This window comes from Notamacropus eugenii, chromosome 1 (assembly GCF_028372415.1).
Source record: "Notamacropus eugenii isolate mMacEug1 chromosome 1, mMacEug1.pri_v2, whole genome shotgun sequence".
Taxonomy (NCBI): domain Eukaryota; kingdom Metazoa; phylum Chordata; class Mammalia; order Diprotodontia; family Macropodidae; genus Notamacropus; species Notamacropus eugenii.
In genome coordinates this window covers 378039506-378064230 of record NC_092872.1, presented here as the reverse complement: position 1 = coordinate 378064230, position 24725 = coordinate 378039506, and the positions used below count along the sequence as shown (strand labels likewise).

At 38.5% G+C, this 24725-nt stretch overlaps 1 protein-coding gene across 1 annotated transcript in view; it reads right to left on the bottom strand.

The window, feature by feature from the left end:
* Positions 1-23938, bottom strand: part of DCTN4 (dynactin subunit 4) — a 36896-nt gene extending 12958 nt beyond the window's left edge. The window contains exons 1-5 of the mRNA XM_072630712.1: positions 23774-23938; positions 16588-16658; positions 13389-13567; positions 5916-5959; positions 421-528 (exon numbers count right to left, since the gene is read on the bottom strand). Coding sequence (XP_072486813.1) covers positions 421-528; positions 5916-5959; positions 13389-13567; positions 16588-16658; positions 23774-23908 — 537 coding nt within the window. The 5' untranslated portion in view covers positions 23909-23938. The remainder of the gene's footprint in view (positions 1-420; positions 529-5915; positions 5960-13388; positions 13568-16587; positions 16659-23773) is intronic.
* Positions 23939-24725: the final 787 nt, after the last annotated feature.

Sequence of the window (24725 nt, the reverse complement as noted above, 5' to 3'; positions counted from 1 at the left end):
TTATAAGCTGATTGTTCTACCTACAACTCCCCCACTGTATAAAGACAGTGTTTCACTAATTGAGGGAAGAGGGAAGTTCCAAGGAGATTTTTAATGCTATTAGAGCTGAGAAGCTACAGATATCTGAGTGATAACTGTGAACTAAATGTCTTATCAATGAGGTTATTCATTTACTACCTGAGAAGGGAATAATAACAGGGGAGAATCATAAACCCCTCCCTTCAAAAATTAAGATAATGAAAAGTTGTGAAACTGGGGAAATAGGAAAAGCAAAAGTACTGGCTTTAAAATGAAGGACATGAAAGCTTTTTAGTTGAAACCTCACCATAGCCTATTTGGATACTCTACTTTAGAAAATGTCTTAGGCACTACAGTTCCTGATCAGTGAATCACAAAGTTCTTTAGGTACCAAAAGCTCACCGAAAATGCCAAGGGCATATAGTTTCGACGCCGGGCCAGTTTTTTACGATCTCGTTCCACTTTCTCTTTCTGGGCCAGCTGCTGGTAATATTCAACCAGTTTGTTCATCTGCAGGGAAACAAAGATCAGTCACTCAAGCTTTGGTAGGTAAAACAGCAGTTCCCAACCCCAAATTCATAATATACCACCCACTAACATTTTAAAGTTCCTAATGATTAAACACTGTACTAGATACTATATTGTGCAGATTTTACTCTTTTCCCACAAACAACATTCCTTTTCATAAATGAGCTTATTTCTTTTGGATTGAAATCCTAATTTTACCATAAGCAGAAACAGATAATTAAGGAGCTAGTAAACTATACACCTCACATTATGCTAACTTTTCTACCTTTAGTTATCAATATACACACACTTCAATGTACTATCGTAGGTGCTAGGAGACATTTCAAATGTAAAATTCCTGCCCTTAATTTTTCATTAGATTATTTTTGCTTCTGAGGCAAAAGAAGCAATTATTGCTAATTCAATATTCTTTTCTTTTCAGTTCCAGTATCTCTCTCCCCGTCCTCCTCTGTCATCCATTGAAAAGGCAAGAGATACAAAGCCTGTTACAAATATCAAGTTGTGCAAAACAAATTTCTGTATTAAACATGATTTTGGGGGCCAAGGGGAGGGAAAACAGCAAGAAAAAGAAAGGAAAAAATGCTTTACTTTGTACTCTGAGACCATCAGTTTTCTTTCTGGAGATGGACAGCATCTGACATAATGAGTCCTTTGGAGTTGTGGTGGATCATTGCACCTATCAGTTCTAAGTCTTACATGGTTGACCAGTCTTACAACATTACTATTACTGTGTACACTGTTTTTCTGGTTCTGTTCACTTCACTGGTTCATACAAATCTTCTCAGGTTTTTCTGAAACCATCCCCTTCATCATTTCTTATAGCACAATAGTATTCCATCATAATCTTATACCACAAATTGTCTAGCCATTTCCTAATTGTTGGGAATCCCCTTAATTTCCAATTCTTTGCCACTACAAAAAGAGCTATAAACATTTTTCCTTACAAACAGATCTTTTCCCATTTTCTTCACTCTCTTTGAAATATAGACCTAGTAGTGGTATTGTTGGGTCAAAGGGTATGCATAGTTTTCTAGCCCTCTGGGCATAGGTCCAGATTGTTCTCCAGAAAGGAGAATAGCTCCCCCATCAGTGCATTAGTGTGCCTGTTTTCCCTCATCCTCTTCAGCATTTACCATTTTCCTTTTCTTCCATCTTAGTCAATTTGATGGATGTGAAGTTGTACCTCAGAGCTGTTTTAAAAAATGTGTATTTCTCTAATTATTAGTGATTTAGAACTTTTTTTTTATGATCACTGAAAGCTTTGATTTCTTCCTCTCAAAACTGCCTGTTCATATCCTTTGACCATTTATCAAATGGTTAAAGGCTCTTTTTCTTATAAATTTGCATCATTTATCTATATATTTGAAAAAAGAGATCTTAATCACTGAAACCTGTTGCAAAGATTTTTTGGGGCAGTTTACTGCTTTTCTTCTTATTTAGCTGCACTGATTTTGTCTGTGCAAAAACTTTAATGTTATGCAATTAAAATTATCCGTTTTACCTCCCATAAATCTCTCTATCTCTCTATCTCTTTTTTGGTCATGAACTCTGAAGCAAGTTATATCTAATGACAGGTGATAGGCTTTAAGTCAAGAATCTATAGTCAATCATTGCTAAGCCAAAACATACAACTCATGAATAGATGAAAATGCTTTTTTTTTTGTAAAGTACATTGGGAGCTTAAAATATTTTGAAAAAGATATTCATAACATCAGGGACTCAAAGATCGAGAGCTTGATTCAAACCCAAAAGTCATCTAGATAAACCCCTTTATTTTAAAGATGAGACTTACCTAAGATCACAAGTAAGTAATAGTAAGGATTTGAACCTAGGTTCTCTAATTTCACACCCAAGTGTTTTCATGACAGAATACTGAACAGCCCTGAACATTTTACAGTGCTCTAAAATAGGCAAGATATTTAAATATTCAAGATATTACTAATGCTAAGAAAAATTAATTTTCTTGGGTTTCATCTTTTATATTTGATAGGCTGTGTCCATTAATAAAATTGGGGGGCAGAGCCAAGATGGCAGAGTAGAAAGACACATCTACTCTAGCTCTTCCTCCACAGCCCATAAAATACTTGTAAAAAATGACTCTAAACAAATTCTAGAGCAGCAGAAGCCACAAAACGATAGAGTGAAAGAGATTTCCAGTCCAAGGCATTCTGGAAGGCTGACAGGGAACCTGGCGTGGAGCAGAGAGCAACCCACAGAGCCCAGTGTAACCTTGGCTGCAAGGCACCAGCAGGAACAGGCCCACAACAGGCCTTGGGAGCAGAATCCCTGGCAGCTGCGGTTTCTGGATCTCTCAACGCACAAATGCCAAAGACAGCTTCAACGGTCAGTGGGAAAGCTTCTTCACCTGGGTGAGAAGGGAGCAGGATCCACCCCTAGCCCCAGCCACAGGCAGCTGTAGCAGCAGCATCCATTTTTGGAGCCTAAAGACCCTGGGGAAAATGAACCATTGATCTGGGTCTCAGCCCTGAGTGGCAGCCCTGGGGTGAGGAAGAGTGCTGGCATGGTGAAGCTGGAGAAGGCTCTGGAAAGGGAATTCTATTTGCAGATCCTGAGCAGAAAAGCTTTGGCAGCTCCCAGATCAGAGCACAGGCCAGGAGAGGAGTAAACTCCTCTCCCTTGATTGTGCCACCTTAGAGGAACTGAGAACTTACAAGTCCTCAGAGTACACCCTCCTCTTGACAAAGGACTCAAAAGTCAAGTAACTGGTTGGGAAAATGCCCAAAAGAGGAAAAAAATAAGACTATAGAAGGTTACTTTCTTGGTGAACAGGTATTTTCTTTCATTCTTTTGGATGAGGAGGAACAATGCATATCATCAGAGGAAGACATAAAAGTCAAGGGTTCTGCATCCAAAACCTCCAAAATAAATATGCAATGGTCTCAGGCCATGGAAGAGCTCAAAAAAGTATTCTGAAAATCAAGTAAGAGAGGTGGAGGAAAAAATGGGAAGAGAAATGAGAGTGATGCAAGAAAATCATGAAAAGCGAGTCAATAGCTTGCTAAAAGAGACCCAAAAAAATGCTGAAGAAAATTAACACCTTTAAAAATAGCCTAACTCAAATGTCAAAAGAGGCCCAAAGAGCCAATGAGGAGAAGAATGCTTTAAAAAGCAGAATTAGCCATATGGAAAAGGAGGTTCAAAAGTTCACTGAAGAAAATAGTTCTTTAAAAATTAGAATGGAGCAAATGGAAGCTAATGACTTTATGAGAAACCAAGAAATTACAAAACAAAACCAAAAGAATGAAAACATAGAAGACAATGTGAAATATCTCACTGGAAAAACAACTGACCTGGAAAATAGATCCAGGAGAGACAATTCAGGACTACCTGAAAGCCATGATCAAAAAAAGAGCCTAGACATCATCTTTCATGAAATTATCAAGGAAAATTGCCCTGATATTCTAGAACCAGAAGGTAAAATAAATATTGAAAGAATCAATATATCAATCACCTCCTGAAAGAGACACCAAAAAAAAAACCTCCGAGGAATATTGTAGCCAAATTCCAGAGTTCCCAGGTCAAAGAGAAAACATTGCAAGCAGCCAGAAAGAAAAAATTTGAGTACTGTGGAAATACAATCAGGATAACACAAGATCTAGCAGCTTCTACATTAAGGTACTGAAAGGCTTGGAAAATGATATTCCAGAAGTCAAAGGAACTAGGATTAAAACCAAGAATCACCTACCCAGCAAAACTGAGCGTAATTACTTCAGGGGAAAAAAATGGTCATTCAACGAAATAGAGAACTTTCAAGCATTCTTGATGAAAAGATCAGAGCTGAATAGAAAATCTGACTTTCAAACACAAGAATCAAGAGAACTATTAAAAGGTTAACAGAAAAGAGAAATCATAAGGGACTTACTAAAGTTGAACTATTTACATTCCTACATGGAAAGATAATATCTGTAACTCTTGAAACCTTTCTCAGTATTTGGGTAGTTGGAGAGATTATACATATAAATATATACATATACATATATAAATATATATATGGACAGAGGGCACCGGTTGAGTTGAATAGGAAGGGATGATATCTAAAAAATAAAATTAATGTGTGAGAGAGGAATATATTGGGAGGAGAAAGGGAGAAATAGAATGGGGCAAATTATCTCTCATAAAAGAGGCAGGAAAAGCTTTTTCAAAGGAGGGGAAAAGGAGGGAGGTGAAAGGGAAAAAGTGAAGCTTACTCTCACATTTGGCTTAAGGAGGGAATAACATGCACACTCAATTTGATATGAAAATCTATTTTACACTACAGGAAAGTAGGGGAGAAGGGGATAAGTGGGGAGGGGGGTGACAGAAGGGAGGGCAAATGGGAGGAGGGAGTAATAAGAAATAATTAATTTAGGGGATGAGCAAGTTCTAAAGAGAGAATAGAATAAATAGGGATCAGGATAGGATGGAGGGAAATATAATTAGTCTTTCACAATATGACTACTATGGAAGTCTTTAGCAAAACTACACATATATAGCCTATATTGAATTGCTTATCTTCTTAGTGGGGATGGGTGGGGAGGGAGGAAGGGAGAGAAGTTGGAACTCAAAGTTTAAGGAATGAATGTTGAGAATTGTTTTTGCTTGCAACTGGGAAATAAGAAATACAGGTAATGGGGTATAGAAATCTATCTTGTCTTACAAGAAAAGAGGGAAGATGAGGATAAGGGAAGGGAGGGGTGTGATAGAAGGGAGAGCAGATTGGGGGAAGAGGTAATCAGAATGCACGGTGTTTTGGGGGGAGGGGAGAGATGGGGAGAAAATTTGGAACTCAAATTCTTGTGGAAATGAATGTTCAAAACTAAAAATAAATAAAAAACATACAATAAAATTGTACAAAATCTACAGAATCTCAGACATGACAAGATCTTAGAAGGCCTTCAGTGCAACTTAGTCCTCTACAAGAATTCCCTTACAATAACCCTCACAAGAGAGCTTCAGCCTCTACCTAAAAACCTCTGGTGTGGGGAAACTCACTACCTCCCAACGCAGCCCATTCCATTTTTTTGGACAGCTTTCATTGTTGGGAAGCTTTTCTTATTGAATCAAAATTAGCCTCTTGACTTCCACCTGTTGCTTTCAGTTCTGTCCTCTGCCCCCAGGGTCAATGAAGTAAAAATAAATCTCATTTCTCTCTCACGGGACAACTCTTGCAAAAACTGAATTTAAAAAAAAACAACAGAGAAATACAATTGCATATAGGAAGTGCTTATTCATAAAGCCATCTTAATTGACTGATTATACTTATCAGTGTACAAAGCAAAGATCAGTTCCAATCAGTTTCCCCAGCCTTGCCTAACTAAATCATTTTCATTTTTCTATCTTCTCTTACTGTCTTCTATTCCTTTACTTACCCTTTGTGTGTGAGGATTTTCAGGTTCCTGCCACCCACCACTGGCTGCAAAACAAAATGGAGTCTCACATGAGACCTTAAGAAGTACTAGAATCACCAGCTCCTGTACAACTAGCAACAAAATCCATCTGAAAAGAGGATGAAAGTTTTTCCATGACAAGTTTGAGCAAAATGCACCTCCTAGCCATCACTTCGAGTTTTCTAAAAGCTAATATATCATCTTAATTTTAAAAATTAGAATTATAATACCTCCCCATAATTTTTTAGAGGTTGATTTTTCTAAAAGGCTGAGTTCTCCTGGCAGTTTATTTCTTTTTGAGTCAAGAGGAAGGAATATATGATTTAGTTGAAATAACATTTTTAAAATTCAAGCATTTTACCTAATTGTTTCTTCTGGCTTCATTAAAAAAATCAACAACCCAATTTTAAATTGCAAATTATAATAATCTCAATACCGACAATCAAAGAAAATGATGACATATTTTGATAAGTATATTATACGCACCCATATACATATGTGTGTTTATATTATATACATGTTATAACAAATAACATTTTCTCTCTGTACTATTGTAATACTTTTAATTATGCACTAGTTTTCTTACTTTTAAATATATTTATATACATACATACATCTATTCATATTTAGAGTATCTGTTATTAGAAATTCTACTATTTTGCTTTATATAGCTCTTTAAAAAAAATCCAACACTTGGAGATGCATCATTTTCTTATTTCAAGTTTTTTTCTTCTTCTATTCCACATTACAAATTCAATGGGTCTGTTTCCTGAGAAATAGATTATTTTAATTGAAGTATAGTTGTTTCAGAGCTTCCCAAGATACCAGAAGTAAAAAAGTAAAATAAAATTGATCTTCATTCTTAAGAGCTGTTCCAAGTGAATTATCCTTGTCAAGGTGCTATGCCTAAGAAGGTAATATGCCAGAAGGTAATAGAAAATTTTGATATGTCTTTCATCTCTCTCTACTGCCTTTTGTTCATTCATATAAATCTTAACTGAATGGACTAACTTCAGAGAGCAGTAAGATATCAAAGAGTCTGGAAGGATTACTGAATTTTGCTTTCCATATCAAAAATAACCACAATTTTTTTTTAAAAGAAAAAAAGGAGAAGATAAAACAGCAGAGATGGGCTCTTTTTGGAGACTGTACTGTTTCATTAACCCAGCACTCCAGTGGATAGATGATCTCTTCCATTTGGGCATGACTAAAAGTAGAGGCCACCATCTACCTATGCCTGCTCATCCAAGGTAAGTTATTCAGGATCTCTTGATACTGTATAAATACAAATGGAACACATCAGTTATCACTAGCTCTCAACAACAACAGCAGCTAACATTTATATGTTGTTGACTATGTGCCAGGCACTGGGCTAAGCACTTAACAAATATTATCTCATTTGATCCTTGCAACAACCCTATGAGGTAGGTGCTGTTATTATCACCATTTTACAGATGAGGAAACTGAGGCAGGCAGCAGTTAAGTGACTTCCCAGGATCACAGAGCTAGTAAAAGTAGAAGCCCATATTTGAACCCCAGTCTTCCCTACTTCAGGCCCAGCATCCTATCCACTGAGCCACTAGCCAATGTGATCCTGTGTGATCAGTCCAACTTTGTCTTCTGATTGTACATTTCTTTCTTTTATAATTTTTCTCTATCTTTTTTTAAACTTCAGCTTCAATCTTTATTGGCCTTCCTTTGGTAACATCTGGGTAAAGGAGGAGACATATGGCACCTGGGAATTTTTTTAATTCAATCACTCAAACTTTTGGTCACAGGGGTACCAGACAATCAGACATGACAATACCAATGCCTACAATTTCATGTTCTTGGGATTATCAGATGAGGAGTCTATGAATAGGGAATTCCAGTTTCCCATGTTGTCTGGGTTCCAATTGGATTGGCTTGTTAGTTGTGGCCTTCAACTTCCTTCAGTTAGGTCTCCAATATATTGGGTCTTCAGCTGAAGTGAGCCTCTTCCATCTCAGAGTTCCTTATTACCAAGAGCAAAGGCACTAGCAGCTGGGAAGGAGTCTTTATTTGGTTCTGGAGTCTGCTTCAGGGGAATCTGCAGGCAAATACCCAGCTCCAACCCCTTTATATTCAGGAGATGAAAATGAGATTTTAGATCAAATGCATCTTAAGAAGATAAACTCACATCTCTATCACCTACAAATAATTTAATTCTTAATAAGCCTTCCCTTTCTATCTGAATTATACTAATTGTTCGTTAACATCAGAGTATTACTGCCTTTGTTCTAGGACTGGCTCTGCCCTGCCTCTTCCTGACTAATACTGATTACACAATAATTTGATAACAACCTTTACACTTCTCTTTATGCAATTCCTTGTTTGTAATGTGTTGCAATCTGCTCATATCAGGGAGTTAATTAGATACTTCAGTCCTTTGAAGACTGAAAAGCCGTCCCTTTCTTTCAGGAGAAAAAAGCTTAGTGGCAGAAAGGGAGAGGTCATGAAAAATTTTTGCAATTTTGCAATTTAAGGCATGCCAGCTAGTTCTAACTACTCAATTCTAGGACAAGTCCAGTGATAGGTGCAAGAATCATTAATAGATATCTTTTCTACAGTAGTGTAATATAACTCCACAGAAGCAAAACAAAACAAACCCCTGCATTTCTGCATGTCACCACCAAGAATTATGAGAAAATGATAGAGGAATATTATTTATAACAAAAAAATGTATCAAATATTTGGGAATTAACTTATCAATATATACAAGAAACCTATAAAAAGGCAGCTTCAAAATTATTTTGACAGACATCATGGAAGGAACCTAACAAATGGAGGGATATCTTTTCTTCATGGAAGATAAGCAAATATATTAAAAATACAAATACTTTCAAAGCTACTTCCATATTTAATGTAATATCAATCAAAATATCAATCAGTTATTTTTATAAAATTAGATAAAGTCAAAAGAAAATTGAAATGGATAGAGAATGGACAGGAATATGAAGTTATGAAAAAGAAAACAAGCAAATGGAGATTATAGCTACCAAATACAAAAATGTATTACAAAATAATTATAACTATCCAATACTGGAAAAAAAAATAAGGAAAGATATCAATGAAAAAGAATAGAGAAGTAAGAAACAGAAATTAATAAACATAAAAGATTAGTGTTTCATAAAGAAAACATTAGGGAATAGAATCTCTCATTTGGTTAACAACTGCTGGTGACATTGGACAGTTATATGGCAAAAAAAAGAAGATTCAGAACCACAATATACACAAGACAATAGATCCTAATCAGATTATCTATTCAAATATAAAGAAATTATTAAAAATATGAAATAAAAAGGAATTCGTTTTTCAACTATAGTAAGAGTAGAATTTGAATCAAATGAATAAATTATTTGAGACAAAAATCAATGGGTTACAAAAAATAAGGGGATTCTGCAGATCCAAAAATAGCATCATTAAAACTAAAAGAAAAAGATTTGCAATAATTAATGAGATAAAAGTCTGGCACCCTAAATACATATCTAAAAGAGTAATTATTAATTAACTAATTTTCCAAGAACAGTTCATTTTACATATGGAAGAAATAGAAACCATTAATGTGAAACCATGTGAAAAAATGGTGCACAAACTCCCAAATAATAAGAGAAATGCAAATCAAGATAAATATACGATGACACCTTCGATCAATTAGAATGGCAAAAAAAATTACATAATACAATATTGGTGTGGCTGAGGAAACAGATACTCTACTACACTGAAGGTGAGTCTGCAGACTGATGAAAAGATTTTAGAGAGCAATGTGCTTATGAACCATAGATTTTATCGCTAGATTTCTACTCCAAAAATGTCACAGAAAGGAATTAAAGTAGTAGGCAAATCACTTGCATTTCTATATACCACCACCAAGAATCAAAACAAGCTGACAGAGAAATACCCTTACAGAAAAAGATTTTTATAAAAAATTTTTTCATAGATGCTCTATTTATGGAAGCAAAAACCAGAAACAGTCTGTATGTCTAACAACTAGAGAATGACTTAACTAAATCAGGACCTGTTAATGTAATGAAATATGCTGCCTTATAAACCAGAAAAATATGAAGTATACAAGGCAATATGCAAACACCTTTAGATGCAAAATAAAATCAACAAAACCAGAACTGTATACATACTGTTTACAATTATGTGTGCTCCTCTTTTGTTGCCAAAGAAGACCATGATATCAGAGAAATAATGACATGACTTGCACTTGACTTTGTTTTGAGTGAGGGAGGGCTGTGCAGGTCACCAGCCTCACTTTTCCTCCAGAGCCATCTGAATCCAGTGACCAGATATCCATCAGGATGACTGGAGATGACCCAGGATGAGGCAGCTGGGGTTAAGTGACTTGCCCAAGGTCACACAGCTAGTGAGTGTAAAGTGTCTGAGGTGAGATTTGAACTCAAGTCCTCCTGACTTCTGCACTGGTGCTCTATCCACTGCACCACCTAGCTGCCCCTTTAGCCATTAATAAAGGAAGGAAGACAACTGCTCCCAACCCAAATATTTATGAGGGAAGGGATGCAGAGGGGAAGCCACATTTTAAACAACTTAACCTGAGAGCAGTAGTACCTCTTATCACTGTTCCACAGAAAGGTCCCATTTCTAAGGCTCTAAAATAAGTGTTGAAAATTTTATATATTTAAAACCTAATTAAAAGGTTATTTTCTATGAGCAAAAGGAATATGTTATAAAATAATAATCAAATGAAAGGAAGAAAGAAGAAAAGGGGGGGAAGGAGGAAAAGAAGAGAAGGAAGAGAGTAAGGAAGGAATGATGAGAGGAAGAAAGGAAAAAGGAAGGGAAGGGTAGGAAAAAGGGAGGAAAAAAGGAAGGAGGGGAGCGAGGAAGGGAGGAATGAAGGAAGAGAAAAAAGAATGGAGGGAGGAAGAATGGAGGGAGGAAGGATGGAGAGAATCATGGGAAGGAGGAAAGAAACCAGATCCAAAGTAGCACACAGACCTTGAATTGAACCAGAGTATTATCTTTGCTTGTCAGTCATTTGTTAATTTATTTGGCTATGCCTTGTTAAAGGTTAAAGATTTATATAACCTTGTTTTGTATTTTTATTTGTTTCTTTTAATGGCTAAGCTGATGACACTTTTTTTTTAAAAAAGATGCTTCAATGGTCTGGAATATCACTGAAGTGAGTATTCCTTTTAATGGTACAAATCACAACTTATCTATATCTTCTCATCTTGTGTGGCTCCTGTCCAAGTTTTTCCAGTCTTCCATGGTGATGTCCACCTGACATTGTAGGGGCCCTTCCTCTAGATCTCTTGATTTTGCAAAGAGAGCAATTAAACATACAGGATATCTGTCAGTTACACATCAATGTTGCTACATGACTGGGCTACCTCCTTTTCCTGTCACACTCCTCTTGGATCACAGGAGTATACTTCAAATTGGAAATGATCGAAAGTCACTATCCCTCAGCAATTCTTCACATGGTTTGTGGATAATAAGCTGTACCTCCTCCTGCCAAGCCTGTGCCATTCTGGTGCATTTGGTTACCCGCATCTTTAACTGTTTAGAGACCAAGATACTCATTTCTTGACTTACTGCCACACCAATGATGTTTTAAAAAAAAAAAAAAAAAAGAGAGGAAGACTTTGCTCCTGAGGGAAAAAAAAAACTTACGGTCATTAAAATACTGTACAACATCCTACGGGCAATCTAATAGACTTTCTTCCTCCTGTTTAACTTTGAATACAAGATACTGTCTTCTAGACATCTGACATGTTTGTCCACAGTACATCTACCAATAGACGAGATCTCTGAGATGTCTATTCAGATGTCTATCAGAGTTTGGACAACAGATATTCTTCAATTAAGTTTTTCCTACGTGGACCATTAGGTCAAACTGCTCTTTTTTTTAATTTCTAAAAAATTACTATTGACTTTTTAACATTTAAAAAATTATTTGAGTTGCAAATTCTTTTCTTCCCTCCAGCCCCTCCCCCAGCCACTGAGAAGGTAAGCAATAAATCATTCATACATTTCCTTATTAGTCATGTCACCAAAAAAAGCAAGAAAATAAAAAAAGTGAAAAAAAATATACTTCAATTTGCACTCAGAGTTCATCAGTTCTCTCTATGGAGGTGGAAAACATTTTTCATTATGAGTCCTTTAAAATTCTCTTTGATGATTGTATTAATCAGAGGAGCTAAGTCTTTCACAGTTGATCATACATACACTGCCATTACTGTTCTCCTAGTTCTACTCGCTTCACTTTACAGAAGTTTATACAGGTCTTCCCAGGTTTCTCTGAAACCATCCTGCTTAGCATTTCTTATAGCATGATAATATTCCACCATATACCCTAACTTGTTCAGCCGTCCCCAATTGATGGGCATCCCCTCGATTTCTAATTCTTTGTCACCACAAAAAGAGCTGTTGTAAATATTTTTGTACATATAGGTTCTTTTCCTTTTTTATTTAAAAGTCTCTTTGGGATGAGAAGTCTCTTTGTAAATGAGAACAAAAATGGGATGATTAGAATAGGAATAAGTGATCTTAGAGGAGGTAGTATAGGCATGCTGCTTACATTAAATAATAATTCAATAATTTGCTTGAACTATATCGGGTAACAATCCTGAAGTTAAATGAGGGCTAATCAAGATAAGGAACAGATTCTAGAAAAAATTCAGCATATTTTGAAAAATTTTAGTAATAAAGTTAGGGTTTACAACTTAAATCTATTTATATAGATTATGAGAAGTACATATAGAAAAGTGGCTTGTTAAACACACACAACCTCATACAAAAGAATTAAATATTAAATCTACCTTAGAGACTGGACCAAGTTTAAAGAAATTCTAATCTACATATACTCAATTGTTTTAGAATTTGTAGAAGCCTTTACCTACACTGAGCCACTAGGTGTGCAGTAGATAGTCAGGTCTGGAGTCAGGAAGACTCAACTTCTAGAGTTCAAACCTGGCCTCAGACACTTACTAGCTCTGTGACCCTGTCACTTCACCCTGTTTGCCTTGGTTTCCTCATCTACAAAATGAGCTAGAAAAGGAAATGGCAAACCACTCTAGTATCTGTGCCAAGAAAACCCCAAACAGAGTCACAAAGAGTTGGATATGGTTGAAAAATGACTGAAGGATAACATTAACTAATATCAATTTCAACAAGGTAAGTCAGCATACTATAAGCTCTTATTGTGCACCTGCATACATATTAATGGAACGAAGTCCATTATATTTCCTTAACATTTTGGAAAATGTTAAATAGTAACTATTTGGCCTCAGACTGTATATATGCGGTTGTAAACCTTACCCTGAATATACTGAGGACAATGACAATGACAAAATTCACTGTACTTTCTGTTTAGAAAGTTATTTCCAATGAGGCATTATTCTCTGGACAAAGAAAGCTTTATAAAAACATTTCTTGATACATCCTATCAAACTCAACCTTGCTCACCAACAGACTTGTCTGCCATGCCCACATCTCTAGATGTCCAACGACAAAATCCACAGGCCAGGTAATAGGCTTTCTTCATGGTGGTCTTGGCTGGATCATCGGGAAGTTGTGTGGGAATGCTTGTAGCTCGAGTAGAAAGAGTATGCATACAGCCAGGACAGTCAAAACAGTTAGCACATCTGTAAGGGAGAGAATACAACAATGCGACTGGAGTTTGCCTTTACAAAAATATTTTTCCCGTTGTTCCCTTCCCTTTTCAACAGCATCAAACCAATCAGATATAAGAGAGATACAGATTCAGTGATCTTTAAATCAAGGAGTTGAGAGCTAGAGCACCATGTGGGAACAACAGAGAAAAGACCAGTTTGGTTAGACCTGTAATACAGGAAGGAGAATAAAATATAATGAGGATATAAAGATAGGCTGGGGCCAGACTGTGAAGGGTTTTAAAAGCTAAACAGAGGAATTTATATTTTATCATAGAGTTAACAGGGAACCATTGGAGTTATCTGAGTAGGGGAGTGATATGGTTAAGGAAAATCACTGTCAGCTGTGTGTCAGACATATTACAGTAAGGAGAGATTTAAGGGGGGGCGGGGGGGATAGTTGAAGTGAGAGGTGATGAGGGTCTGAACTAAGGTGGTGGCAATATGAGTAGGTAGAAGGTGTCAGACGTGAGAGATGTTATGGCAAGGTTTCACAACCAATTAGATGTACAGAAAGAGAAGCTGATGATGACATTTAGGTTATAAATCTGAAAGATGATAAGAATGGTGGTACTGCCTTTGCAGTAAAGTTTGCTGGATTTGCAGGGAAAAGTAATAGGTTGTTTTGGACATATCTCTGGGATTTCTAGTTTGCAATGTCTAATAGGCAAGCAGGTGATTCAAAACTGAAGCTCTGGACAGAAACAGGTGCTGGATATATAGATATACTGAGTCATCTGCATAGAGGTGATAAACCCATGAAAGCTAATGAAGTCACCAAGACAATATAGAGAGAAAAGGAAGCCTCACACAGTCTGGAGAACATCCATGGTTAGAGAGATCACGAGTGATTCACGGGCCCTCCACAACCTTACACCATCTCATCTTTCCAGCTGTACCTTATATTGCCTACTACCACACACTTCATGCTCAGCCACACTGGATTATGTGCAATCTCCCATTCAGGTCAGGTAGCATGCTTTAATCTACATTCAGACTTTATTAGTTCTTTCTCTGGGAATAGGTAGCATTTTTCACCATGAATCCTGTGGAACTGTATTGGATCATTGTATTGCTGAGAAGGGTCAGATCATTCACACTTGATCATCATACAGTATTGCTGTTACAATGTTCTCCTGGTTCTGTTCACTTCACTTTGCATCAGATCAGATAAGTCTTTCCAGGTTTTTCTGAAATCTGCCTGCTCATCATTTCTTACAGCACAGTAGTATTCCATCACAATCATATACTACAACTTGTTCAGGCACTCCTCAATTGATGGGCATCCCCTCAATTTCCAATTCTTTGCCACCACAAAAAGAGCTCCTATAAATATTTTTATAGAAACAGGCCCTTCCCCCACCCTTTTTTTTCATCTCTTTGGGATTCAGACCTGGTAGTTGTATTGTTGAATCAAAGGGTATGTACAGTTTGATTACACTTTGGTCATAGTTTCAAACTGCTCTCCAGAATAGCTGGATCAGGTCACAAATCCACCAACAGTGCATTAGTGTCCTAATTTTCCCACATCTCCAAAATGTATTATTTTCCTTTTCTGTCATATTAGCCAATCTGATAGGTATGATGTGGTATTTCAGAGTTGTTTTAATTTTTCATTTCTTCAATCAAAAGTGATTTGAAGCATTTTTTTCATACTCTAAAATTCAGTAAGTCTAGGAATTAAATAAAAATGAACTAATTTTAAGGTTTTAGTGTAGAGTATATTTATTGCCATTACTGCACTAACAAAACATGTTAATAATTTTATCTAATAGTGTACATTCATGGCATCTAAGGTCTCAATCAACAGGACAAATAAAGTATTAGCAGTCCAGTATTGTTTCTGTAGTGAACCATCATTCTGATGCAATTGGTGAAAGTGAGAGAAGAATTAAGCTCTTTCCAGGAAAGACAACAGCTCCCAACTTTTCTTTTAATAATGGCATTAAAAATGTTCACTGTGATCCTGAGACAACACTTAACTGATTGTTATGAACACTTACCTGGCACAGATCATATTCTCTATAGTTCCTACTATAAAGGAATCTAAATATGCATAGATGTAAAGTTATACATTTCACATCCCTACTCTAAAACGAAATTTTATTTTTAACTTTTTTCATTATGAACTAAAAAAAAAAAAATCAAGCATGAACTGAAAATGAATTTCAAATTCCTTAGTTCTTGTGGATTTATGCCTACGAGGGCAGTACTACAGACCTGTTAGAACTTATTCTTAGAACATCCTCTCATAAAAATATTTATATTGACACCTCCTTCACAACTGGTTTCAGAAAACATAGTAAGAAACAAAAAAAAGACTTCTGATTCTACCAGGGTCTACATTTAAGTTCCATTCTCCTTCTTTTGGCATATTCAAGGTGGAGTTGCTCAACAAGAGAGAGCAAGAGACAGAACCAGTTACCATAGGACACTGGTTTCCAACAGACAGACCAATTTGTCTGAGACTAAGATCATATAAATGGGCTAAAGAGATATTTCAAAGGATTCTCTAGAAATGCTCAAAGAAGAAGCTGAGCATATCTAATCAGGGTACTTCCTAGTCCAAATACGGGGCAAAGAAAAGCCCTGGTGGAAAGGAGTCCCTACTCCATACTTTGTCCCTCATGCTCAAGAGTAGAGTCCAAGTCAGAGCTGGACTACAGACACTCCCTTTAAGTAATTACTGCCACCTGAATGGAACAGTTTTTTTCTGGTGTCATGAACTTTCTTTTCATGTTATCTTGAGACCAAAATTGAACTTGAATGAATAAGAACAAAGTGTGTTACTGATAGTTTCTGGCACGATTTATTCAAAAGCACCAGGTACTAGAGTAACTTGGCACCCAGAGAAGCTCAGTTATGGGCTGCTGACCTAGCGGTCAATGATAAGGAAGGCGGAGGGGTACAGAAAAGGCAAGAGCATAATCGAGTTAGTGTTTCTTTATCATCAATGAAAATGGTTGAATAAAATAAAAAGTCACAGTTTTTACCTGTTTTTTTTAAGCTTAGCTTCAGCTGATGGCATGTTCTCTAGGCAACTGGGACAATAATGCGAGTCCACCTAAAGCAAACCAGCAAAACTTAGTATTAATAGAGGCAGAGAAACATATTTTGTAGTATTTACAGACTTTTATTTATGCCAAAAGAGTAATTAATAAATTTTTCAGCAAGAAATTAAGGATGTCACGAATAGAAAGTGAGGCTACCAGTTCAGATTCAAATACTTTGTATCCAAAGACTGATGTTCAAGAAATGATATTCAATAACTATTTACTTAATACCTACCATATAAAAATGCATTGTGCTAGGTGCTAGGGAAAGATGTAGTACAAGATAAATAAGGCAGTTCCTACCCTTAATGGATCTCATACAATCTACTGTAGAAAGGGAAAAATACATACTCTTGGACAATCTTATATCCTTTCTCTTTTCTCCACTCACATTGCATCATCCTAATTCAGGCCCTCCATCTTGCTCATCTGGACTACTGTGATAGCATCCTAATAGGTCTATCTGTCCTCCAATTTATCCTTCACATAGCTGCCAAAGGGATATTTCTAAAGCACAGATATGACTATGTTACTTCCTTGCTCAATAAGCTCCAGTGGCTCCCCATCACCTCTCAGATAAAACACAAACTCCTTTTCTTGGCATTCAAGGTCCTTCCAAATCTAGTTTCAACCTATCTTTCCAGTCTTATATATTATCTCTCTTTGTGTACTCTACAGTCCGGCCAAATTGAACTTGTTATTCCTCACACCTGCCACTTCCTCCTCCAGGCTCTGTGGTTTTGCACAGATTGTTCCCAGGCCTAGAACATACTCCCACCTCTCCTCTGCCTTAGAATCCCTGGTTTTCTTCAAAGCTCAGTTTAAAAGCGAACTTCTCTCCTCCCTTCCCCAACCACTTTGTATTTACTTTGCCTATATTTTGTATATACCTGCATGTGTACAGGAAGCCTTTCCCAACCCCTCTTAACTCTAGTGCCTTCCCTCTGTAAATTACTTCCTATTTATCCTGTACATATAGGTTATTTGCATGTATTTTTGTCTCCCCCATTAATTAGATTGTGAGCTCCTCAAGGGCCGGGCTATCTTTTGCCTTTCTTTGTATTCTCAGTGCTCAGTAAAGTACTGAGCATATTAGTATGTGCTTAATAACTCTTTACTAATGGAGTGAACTCTTGTGATTTTCTATTGCATTTATAGGCAGTACGGCAATTTGGCATACATTTGCTCAGTAATTACTTCATGGATATTCATCTTGTATGCTCAAATATGTGGGTAAACACTAAGATCACAGAATGTCTGAGTTGGAAGGGGCCCTACTGTCCATCTAATCTAACCCATACCTGAAAAAGAATCCCCAGTACAGCATGCATGTCATTTAATCTCTCACCTTCAGCTTCCTCATCCACAAAATGACAATAACAATAGAACCTACTTCATAGAACTGTTGTGAGGATCAAATGAGGTAATACACAGAGAGTGGTTTGAAAAGGTAAAGCACATGAAAATGTGAGCTATTATTGTTAATCTCAGGGAAGGAAATTCAGAGGCTACCAAATTCACCCTCAACAAGAGTCCTCTTCTCATTAGCCTCTGCTTGGAGAGTTCCAAGAAGAGGAATTTTTTCCCAAGACACTCCATTCATTTGGGGACAGTTCTAATTGTTAACAAGTTTTTCCTGATATCAGGTCCAAAGTGCCTTTGAAAATTTAACAAACAACTTTAATGATCCTCAAAGAGTTTCTAGATCCAATCAGAGAAGGCCTGTGATAAGACTAGCATTTCCCTAAATTTCCTTCCTCCTACCCGGAACATAGGGAGATTTTACTGAAAAGATAATGCCATTTCTTTCCAGTGGGGACTGTTTCGTTTGGTTCCTTTTATCCTCTAGTCCAACGCTGACTACACAGGAGGTGCTTACTCCATGCATGTTGGATTGAATTGAAATATCAGTTTTTTTCCTGGAATTTTCTTCCAAACCACTTTTTAATGAATATATGAAGCTAAAATAAAATGAATACTATGAGTAGATAATAAAATGACGAAAGAAAAAGAGAGCAGGACAGGAGCCTGACCTTGATCTCAGAATATTGGAGGAAGCAGATGTTCTTTTAATATACTATCTTCTAAGGATTATTTTTCTTTCTACATAATTTTAAAAAAAAGATAATGCTATTCTCTCCCCACCCTAATTGACTTGTATGATTGGCCCAAGTCAAATGCAGCCTCCTGGTCATCTAAGGGCATAAAAAGTCCCAGTCATAGCCCCTTTGAATGCAGTGGACTTCATGCCCACAGTGAGGTGGGGGAGTGGGGTGGAGTCAACATGTAGAGAAGCTTAAGTGCCACTGTATCCTTGTTGCATATCCTTGCTGTGTTAAAGCAAAGTTAAGCTCTTTGTGTGAAATATTCAGTGATATGAAAGTGCCTCATATCATTTGAATGTTGAACTTGAACTAAGAAAGTACTGGAGTCAGTCTTACCTCTGACAGGCTCCTCCCCGACATGGACTGAAAGTCACTAGAGAAGACTTCAATTATGCATTTATTAAGTATAAAGTCCTATTATGGACTCTGTGGGGAGGAGGTGGACATAACCTTTTGGAGGTTAGGAAGGAGATTAATACAAATATTATCAAGACACAGAATACACTGGAAGTGTTAGGCATCTGGTAGTGTGCACATATTCCTACATTATACCACCTGCACAGTACCAGGCACATATCTATTTAATAGACACTTGTTGCATGATTCAATTCAATAACTATGAGCCGAATGCCTATGTGGAAAGTATTATATCGATAAAGAATCCTCACCAATCACACTACTATAGGGAAACACATCCTGTAAACCCCTTAATGTCATATTTTGTCACTCAATGCCTCCTTCTTCATCCAATTCCTCTAGTCAAAATATCCCTTTTGGACTAGGTTTATCAACTTCCAGTCATCCTTATTATCCTGAAAACCTCAGCATTTCCAAAAGCAATAATCAACTTTAGCTAGAAAGACCTGAGAGTTCATTTGGTTCACCTTCCTACCTAATATAGCAATTCTCCTAGTATAACATCCATGACAAGTAGAGGTTTGGCCTTTGCTTGAATATTTCTAAGTATATGGAACTTACTACCTGAGAAGGTAGTCTAGTCCATTAAAAAAAAATACCCTTACCCATTAGAAAGCTTTCCTTAATGTTTAGACAAAATCTTTATGCTTGTGATTTTTCACCCACTGGCTCTGGTTCTGCCCTCTGGGGCCAAGCAGAATAAATACATTCTTAGATATGACAGCACCTTAAATATTTTAATATACATATCTCACTAAATTTTCTTTTCTTCAGGCTAAACATTCTCAGTGTCATCATTCTTTGTATGGTATATGTTTGAGTCTTATTATCACTCTGCTTGCCCTTCTCTGGATGTAATCTCTAGCTTGTCAAATTCTTCCTAAAATATGGTGGCCAAAAGTGAATTCAATTTCAATTTAATAAGCACTGTTAAAGCATCTATGACATAAAAGCTGAAGGGTTACCATAGTGGATCAGGGGCCTCACTTGGTTCAAATTTGGCATCTAACACTAACTGCATGACTCTAGGCAAGTCACTTTACTTCCAGGTACCTCAAATAATTCTAATTATCTAGAACTTACCTAATCAGTGTAAACCAGGAGTGGAGAATCTGTGGTCTCCAGGCCACATGTGGCCTTCTAGGTCCTCAAATGCAGCCCCTTGACTGAATCCAAACTTCACAGAACAAATCCCCTTAATGAAAGGATTTGTTCTGTAAAATTTGGACTCAATCAAAAGGCTGTACCCAAGGACCTCAAGGCCACAGGTTCCCTACCCCTGGTAAGCACTGGGCTAAGCACTAGAGATACAAAGAAAGGCAAAAGTCTCTACACTCAGGGAGTTCACAGTCTGATGGGGGAGACAACATGGAAACTGTTATTTATAAACAAGGTACAAACAGGACAAATTGGAAATAATCAACAGAGAGAAGGTACTAGAATTAAAGTGGAATGGGAAAGACTTCTTTCAGAAGGTAGGACTTAAGGGGACATCTGAAGGAAGATGGGTAAAGTTAGGAGGCAAAGAAGATGAAGGAGAGAATTAAAGGCAAGAAGGACAACTGATAAAAAGGCTTTGGACTGCTCAGAGTTGAGAGATGGAGTGTTGTGTGCAACAGCAAGATGGTCCTTGTCACTGGATTGCAGAGTAAAGGTGGGTGAGGAGAAGTAGGTTAAGGTTAAAAATGATTGGAATGGTAGGAAGTGGCCAGGTTATAGAAGGCTTTATAAGTCAAATACAGGACCAAGGTACTAGGTATTGGAGTTAAGAAGACAAGGCAAAAGGAAAAAAAAATATAGTTCCTGCCCTCAAGGAGCTTACATTCTACTCTGGGGGGTGGAGGTAGGGGATGGGACAGAAAAATAAATATAAAAAATATAAAATATAAAAAAATATAAAATACCCTGACAAAGGAAAGAAACATTTACAACTTTGGTGGGTGGGGTGTCAGGAAAGATAAGAGTAGATGACACCTAAGCTAAGCCTTGATTAAAGCTAGTGAATCTAAGAATTGGAGGGAAATAGGGAGTCCATTTCAGGTTTGGGAGACAACCCACCCAAAAGTTAAGAGACAGAAGATGAGATGCCAAGTTTTGGGAAGTGTAAGTAGACCAGTTTGGCTAGAATTAAAATTGTGTGAAGGAGAGTAATAAGAACTAAGTATGGAAAAGGAGAATGGGGCCAGATTGTGCTGGGCTTCAAATGCTAAGCAAAGGAGTTTTTATTTTATTTCAGCAGCAACAGGGAGCCACTTAAGATTCCTGAGCAGAAGAATGACATGGTCAGGCTCATCTTTTAGGAAGATTATTAACTGTGCATAAGATGTATGGGTGAGATGAAGGGTTAGAAGCAGAGAAACCAATGATTAGCCTACTGCAACAGATGGGATGAAGAGATGATGAGCCTGAACTAGGCTGAGTGGAAAGAAGCTGGATGCAAGGGATGTTTTGGTGGTAGAATTGTCTTCTTTCAGGTCCCGGTTAATCCTCCTTAGTGATAAATGATCTAGCTAAGAAGGCCAAGAAGTAGCATTCAAGCAAGTAGGAGAACTAGGTGAGGGCTGCGTCACAGAAAACAACAGCCCTCCCTTGTTTTGAAAGAATAAAGGAGAGGAGGGTGGTCAACAGCATCGAAAACTTAGAAAGAGGGTGCACAATCACTGGCAATCTTGGAGGAAGGAAAACCGACAATCCTCCAGATGCAATAGGGCTCAATTTGGATTAAGTAAATCCATGCTGACTCCTTGAGAGTACTAGTTCATTTCCTAGGTATCCCAAACTATCCGTTTTAGAATGGTATCATTAACTAATAACAAATTCATTATATGAATGAATTAATGAACAGCATTTATTAAGTAGTATGCTTTGCAAAATCCACCTCCTTTCCTTTCCTTTTTTGAAAATCAGGGAATAAGACATAATACTTAGTTCTAGGTTGGCCTGGTAGGTGCTGTTCTTTGGGTACATCCTGTCACTTCCTTTTAAATGGCATTCTTCATTCCATCCATTCAAACCTTTCTCATCCTTAATACTAGTTCAGGCCCTCATTATTTCCCTTATGAACTATTGCAACAGCCTGCTAATTGATGTCTCTACCCTCCCACTCTTTCCTGCCTCTAATCTATTCTCCAATTGCTGACAAAATGAAATTCCTAAACAAAGATGTTACTCTCTGCTCAAACATCTTCAATGTCTAACCACTGCTTCTATGAAAAACAAAATCTCAGCCTGAAATTTAAAGCTCCTCACAGCCTAGCTTCCACTTACTTTTGCTATCTTACTTCAGAGTACTCCTCTTCCTGAAATCTCCCTTCTAGCTAAACTGACTCACGTACACATCTCTCGCTTGCCTCTGTTCCTTTAAGCATGTGGAATATACTCCCAATGCACCTCCACCTTGAAAATCACCAATTCCCTTGCAATCACCGCTGAGGCCACGTCCTACAGAAGGCCTTTGCTAATCCTGATCTCCTCCCTCCATCATTAGCACCATTTCTCCCTGGAAATTATTTTGCATACGTTTTGTATTTACTTACTACAAGTTATAAACGCCCCAAAGAATGGAAACTCCTTGAGTGCAAGGAGAAGGAGAAAGAGAGGGAGGGAGAGAGAAAAGGGGAGAGAGGAAGAAAGAGAGAAAGGGAGAGAGAGACAGAGGTCTCCAGCACCTAGCAGTGTCCTGCATGTAGCACTTATTTAATAAATGCTTGTTAAATGAAGATCCTCTCTCCTTCGTCAAGCCTTCCCAAATACTGTTTGAGAACAGGGACTCATTTTTCATTTTGTCTTTGTACCCTGCTTAGCACAGTGACTTGCACATAGTAGGCGATAAATCAATCAATGCTTGTTGGATTAGACAGGATCGTAACCCATCTTCTGAATCCCCTTACGGTCCAAACTCACTTCAACTCTTGAGTGCCGACGACTTGCCAGAACTCAGATGTAGCTCTTGGATTAAACCGAATGTGGTCATCTTGTATTCCCACCCCGAAGACTGCCCTACCTAGTGCTGTACTCTGAGCACGTCAGCCTCCCACAGTGGAGAAAGCTGACACACGCACCCCGACTCATCCTCCTGCCCCGCAGCCTTGGACCTAAGCCAGGGGTGAGGCGCAGGGTGTATTTATGGGGTGGGACGAGGGGAGGTAACGAGAAGGCCAGCCCGGAGACTCCTCGGAGGAAAGCAGTCCAGGCAGAGGAGTGCAGGGAAATGCAGGAATTCAAGAATAACTAGTCCCTCGCAGGCTCCAGGGAAAGAAGCAAAACCCACAGCCCTTCATTCTAGGACCACGCCTCTCCACAAAACCGGAACCCAGCCCCTATCTTCAACTGACAGCCGCTTCACCCGACCACAAGCTGCGTCGGGAGACGCACAGCCCCCACCGCCAATGGTGGCCTCGCTAGACCCCAGCGCTTCAGCCAATCAACGGGCGCTACACATTCAGCACAGTCAGCCGGCCCCACCCAGGCCGTCCCCATTCAGAATGACAAGATTCTTGGCCAATAGAGAACGAAGATACATGATTATCCCGCCTTGAACTGTCAGAGTTCCCTTGGCCCTGCATGGGAAACAGAGATAAACCCCAGAAATGGCGCCTGCTTACCTCGTGTGAAACACATTCCAGCGATCTCAGTTCGCTGCAGTAGCGGCAGAAGTACAGCTGAGACAGCGGAGCCCGAACCTTTTTCTCTCCTTGGACCAGGTACAGAACCCGCTCCGATTGCAGCAGCGACGCCATCTTGGAATGGGAGGTGCCAAAGCGGCTCACCCCTGTCACGTGACCCGCGAGACAACTGTTTCCTGCTGCCCCGCCCACTCCCTCGCTTTGCGGTTACGTCACTTAGAACCGTCGAATTCTCTTTCCTCGGTGCTCGGTCTCGGAAACCCCAGCACCCTTAAGCGTGTGTGAGACTGCTATGTACAAAACGCGCATGTGCGGTTGGGGAAGTAGGCTAGGGCAGCGTAACGGGAGGGTCTTGCTTCTGCGGTCTTGCGGGTGGTCATCGGACTACCTTGTGCCCCGGTTGTGCCTGGGCCCTGCGTTTCCCTCCACCGGCAGTCTTTGCCTGCCATTCCGCCAGTCTTCCATCCTATGATCCTATGACAGACAGCCTTTGAAGTTCCTTTGAGCTCTGACATTTTGGGTTATGGTCTCTGTCCAGCTCTGACCCTCCAGGATTCCAGTTGGTGGGGTTTCTGGCCATACAGCCAATGACATGGGCAATCGCAAGCAGCAGGTGGGGGATAAAGTGGGACAGAAGGGCCTTCTTAAAGACCGTGCCATCAGAGAAGTGATGCCATGACTGGCACTGGACTTTGTTCTGAGTGAGGGAGGGCTGTGCAGGTCCCCAGCCTCACTTCTCCTCCAGAGCCATCTGGATCCAGTGACCAGATCCTCTTCAGGGCCCATTCAATAGAAGCCTGTTTAAGAAGTAGTCAGGGGGTGGCCCCTAAATGCGCTTAATTTGTAGCATGCAGGATATGGGCAAGGCCGAGTTTGCCTTTGGGAGTTCTTTGAGGAAAAAGGCATTATGTGTAGACATGCAGGCCCCGGT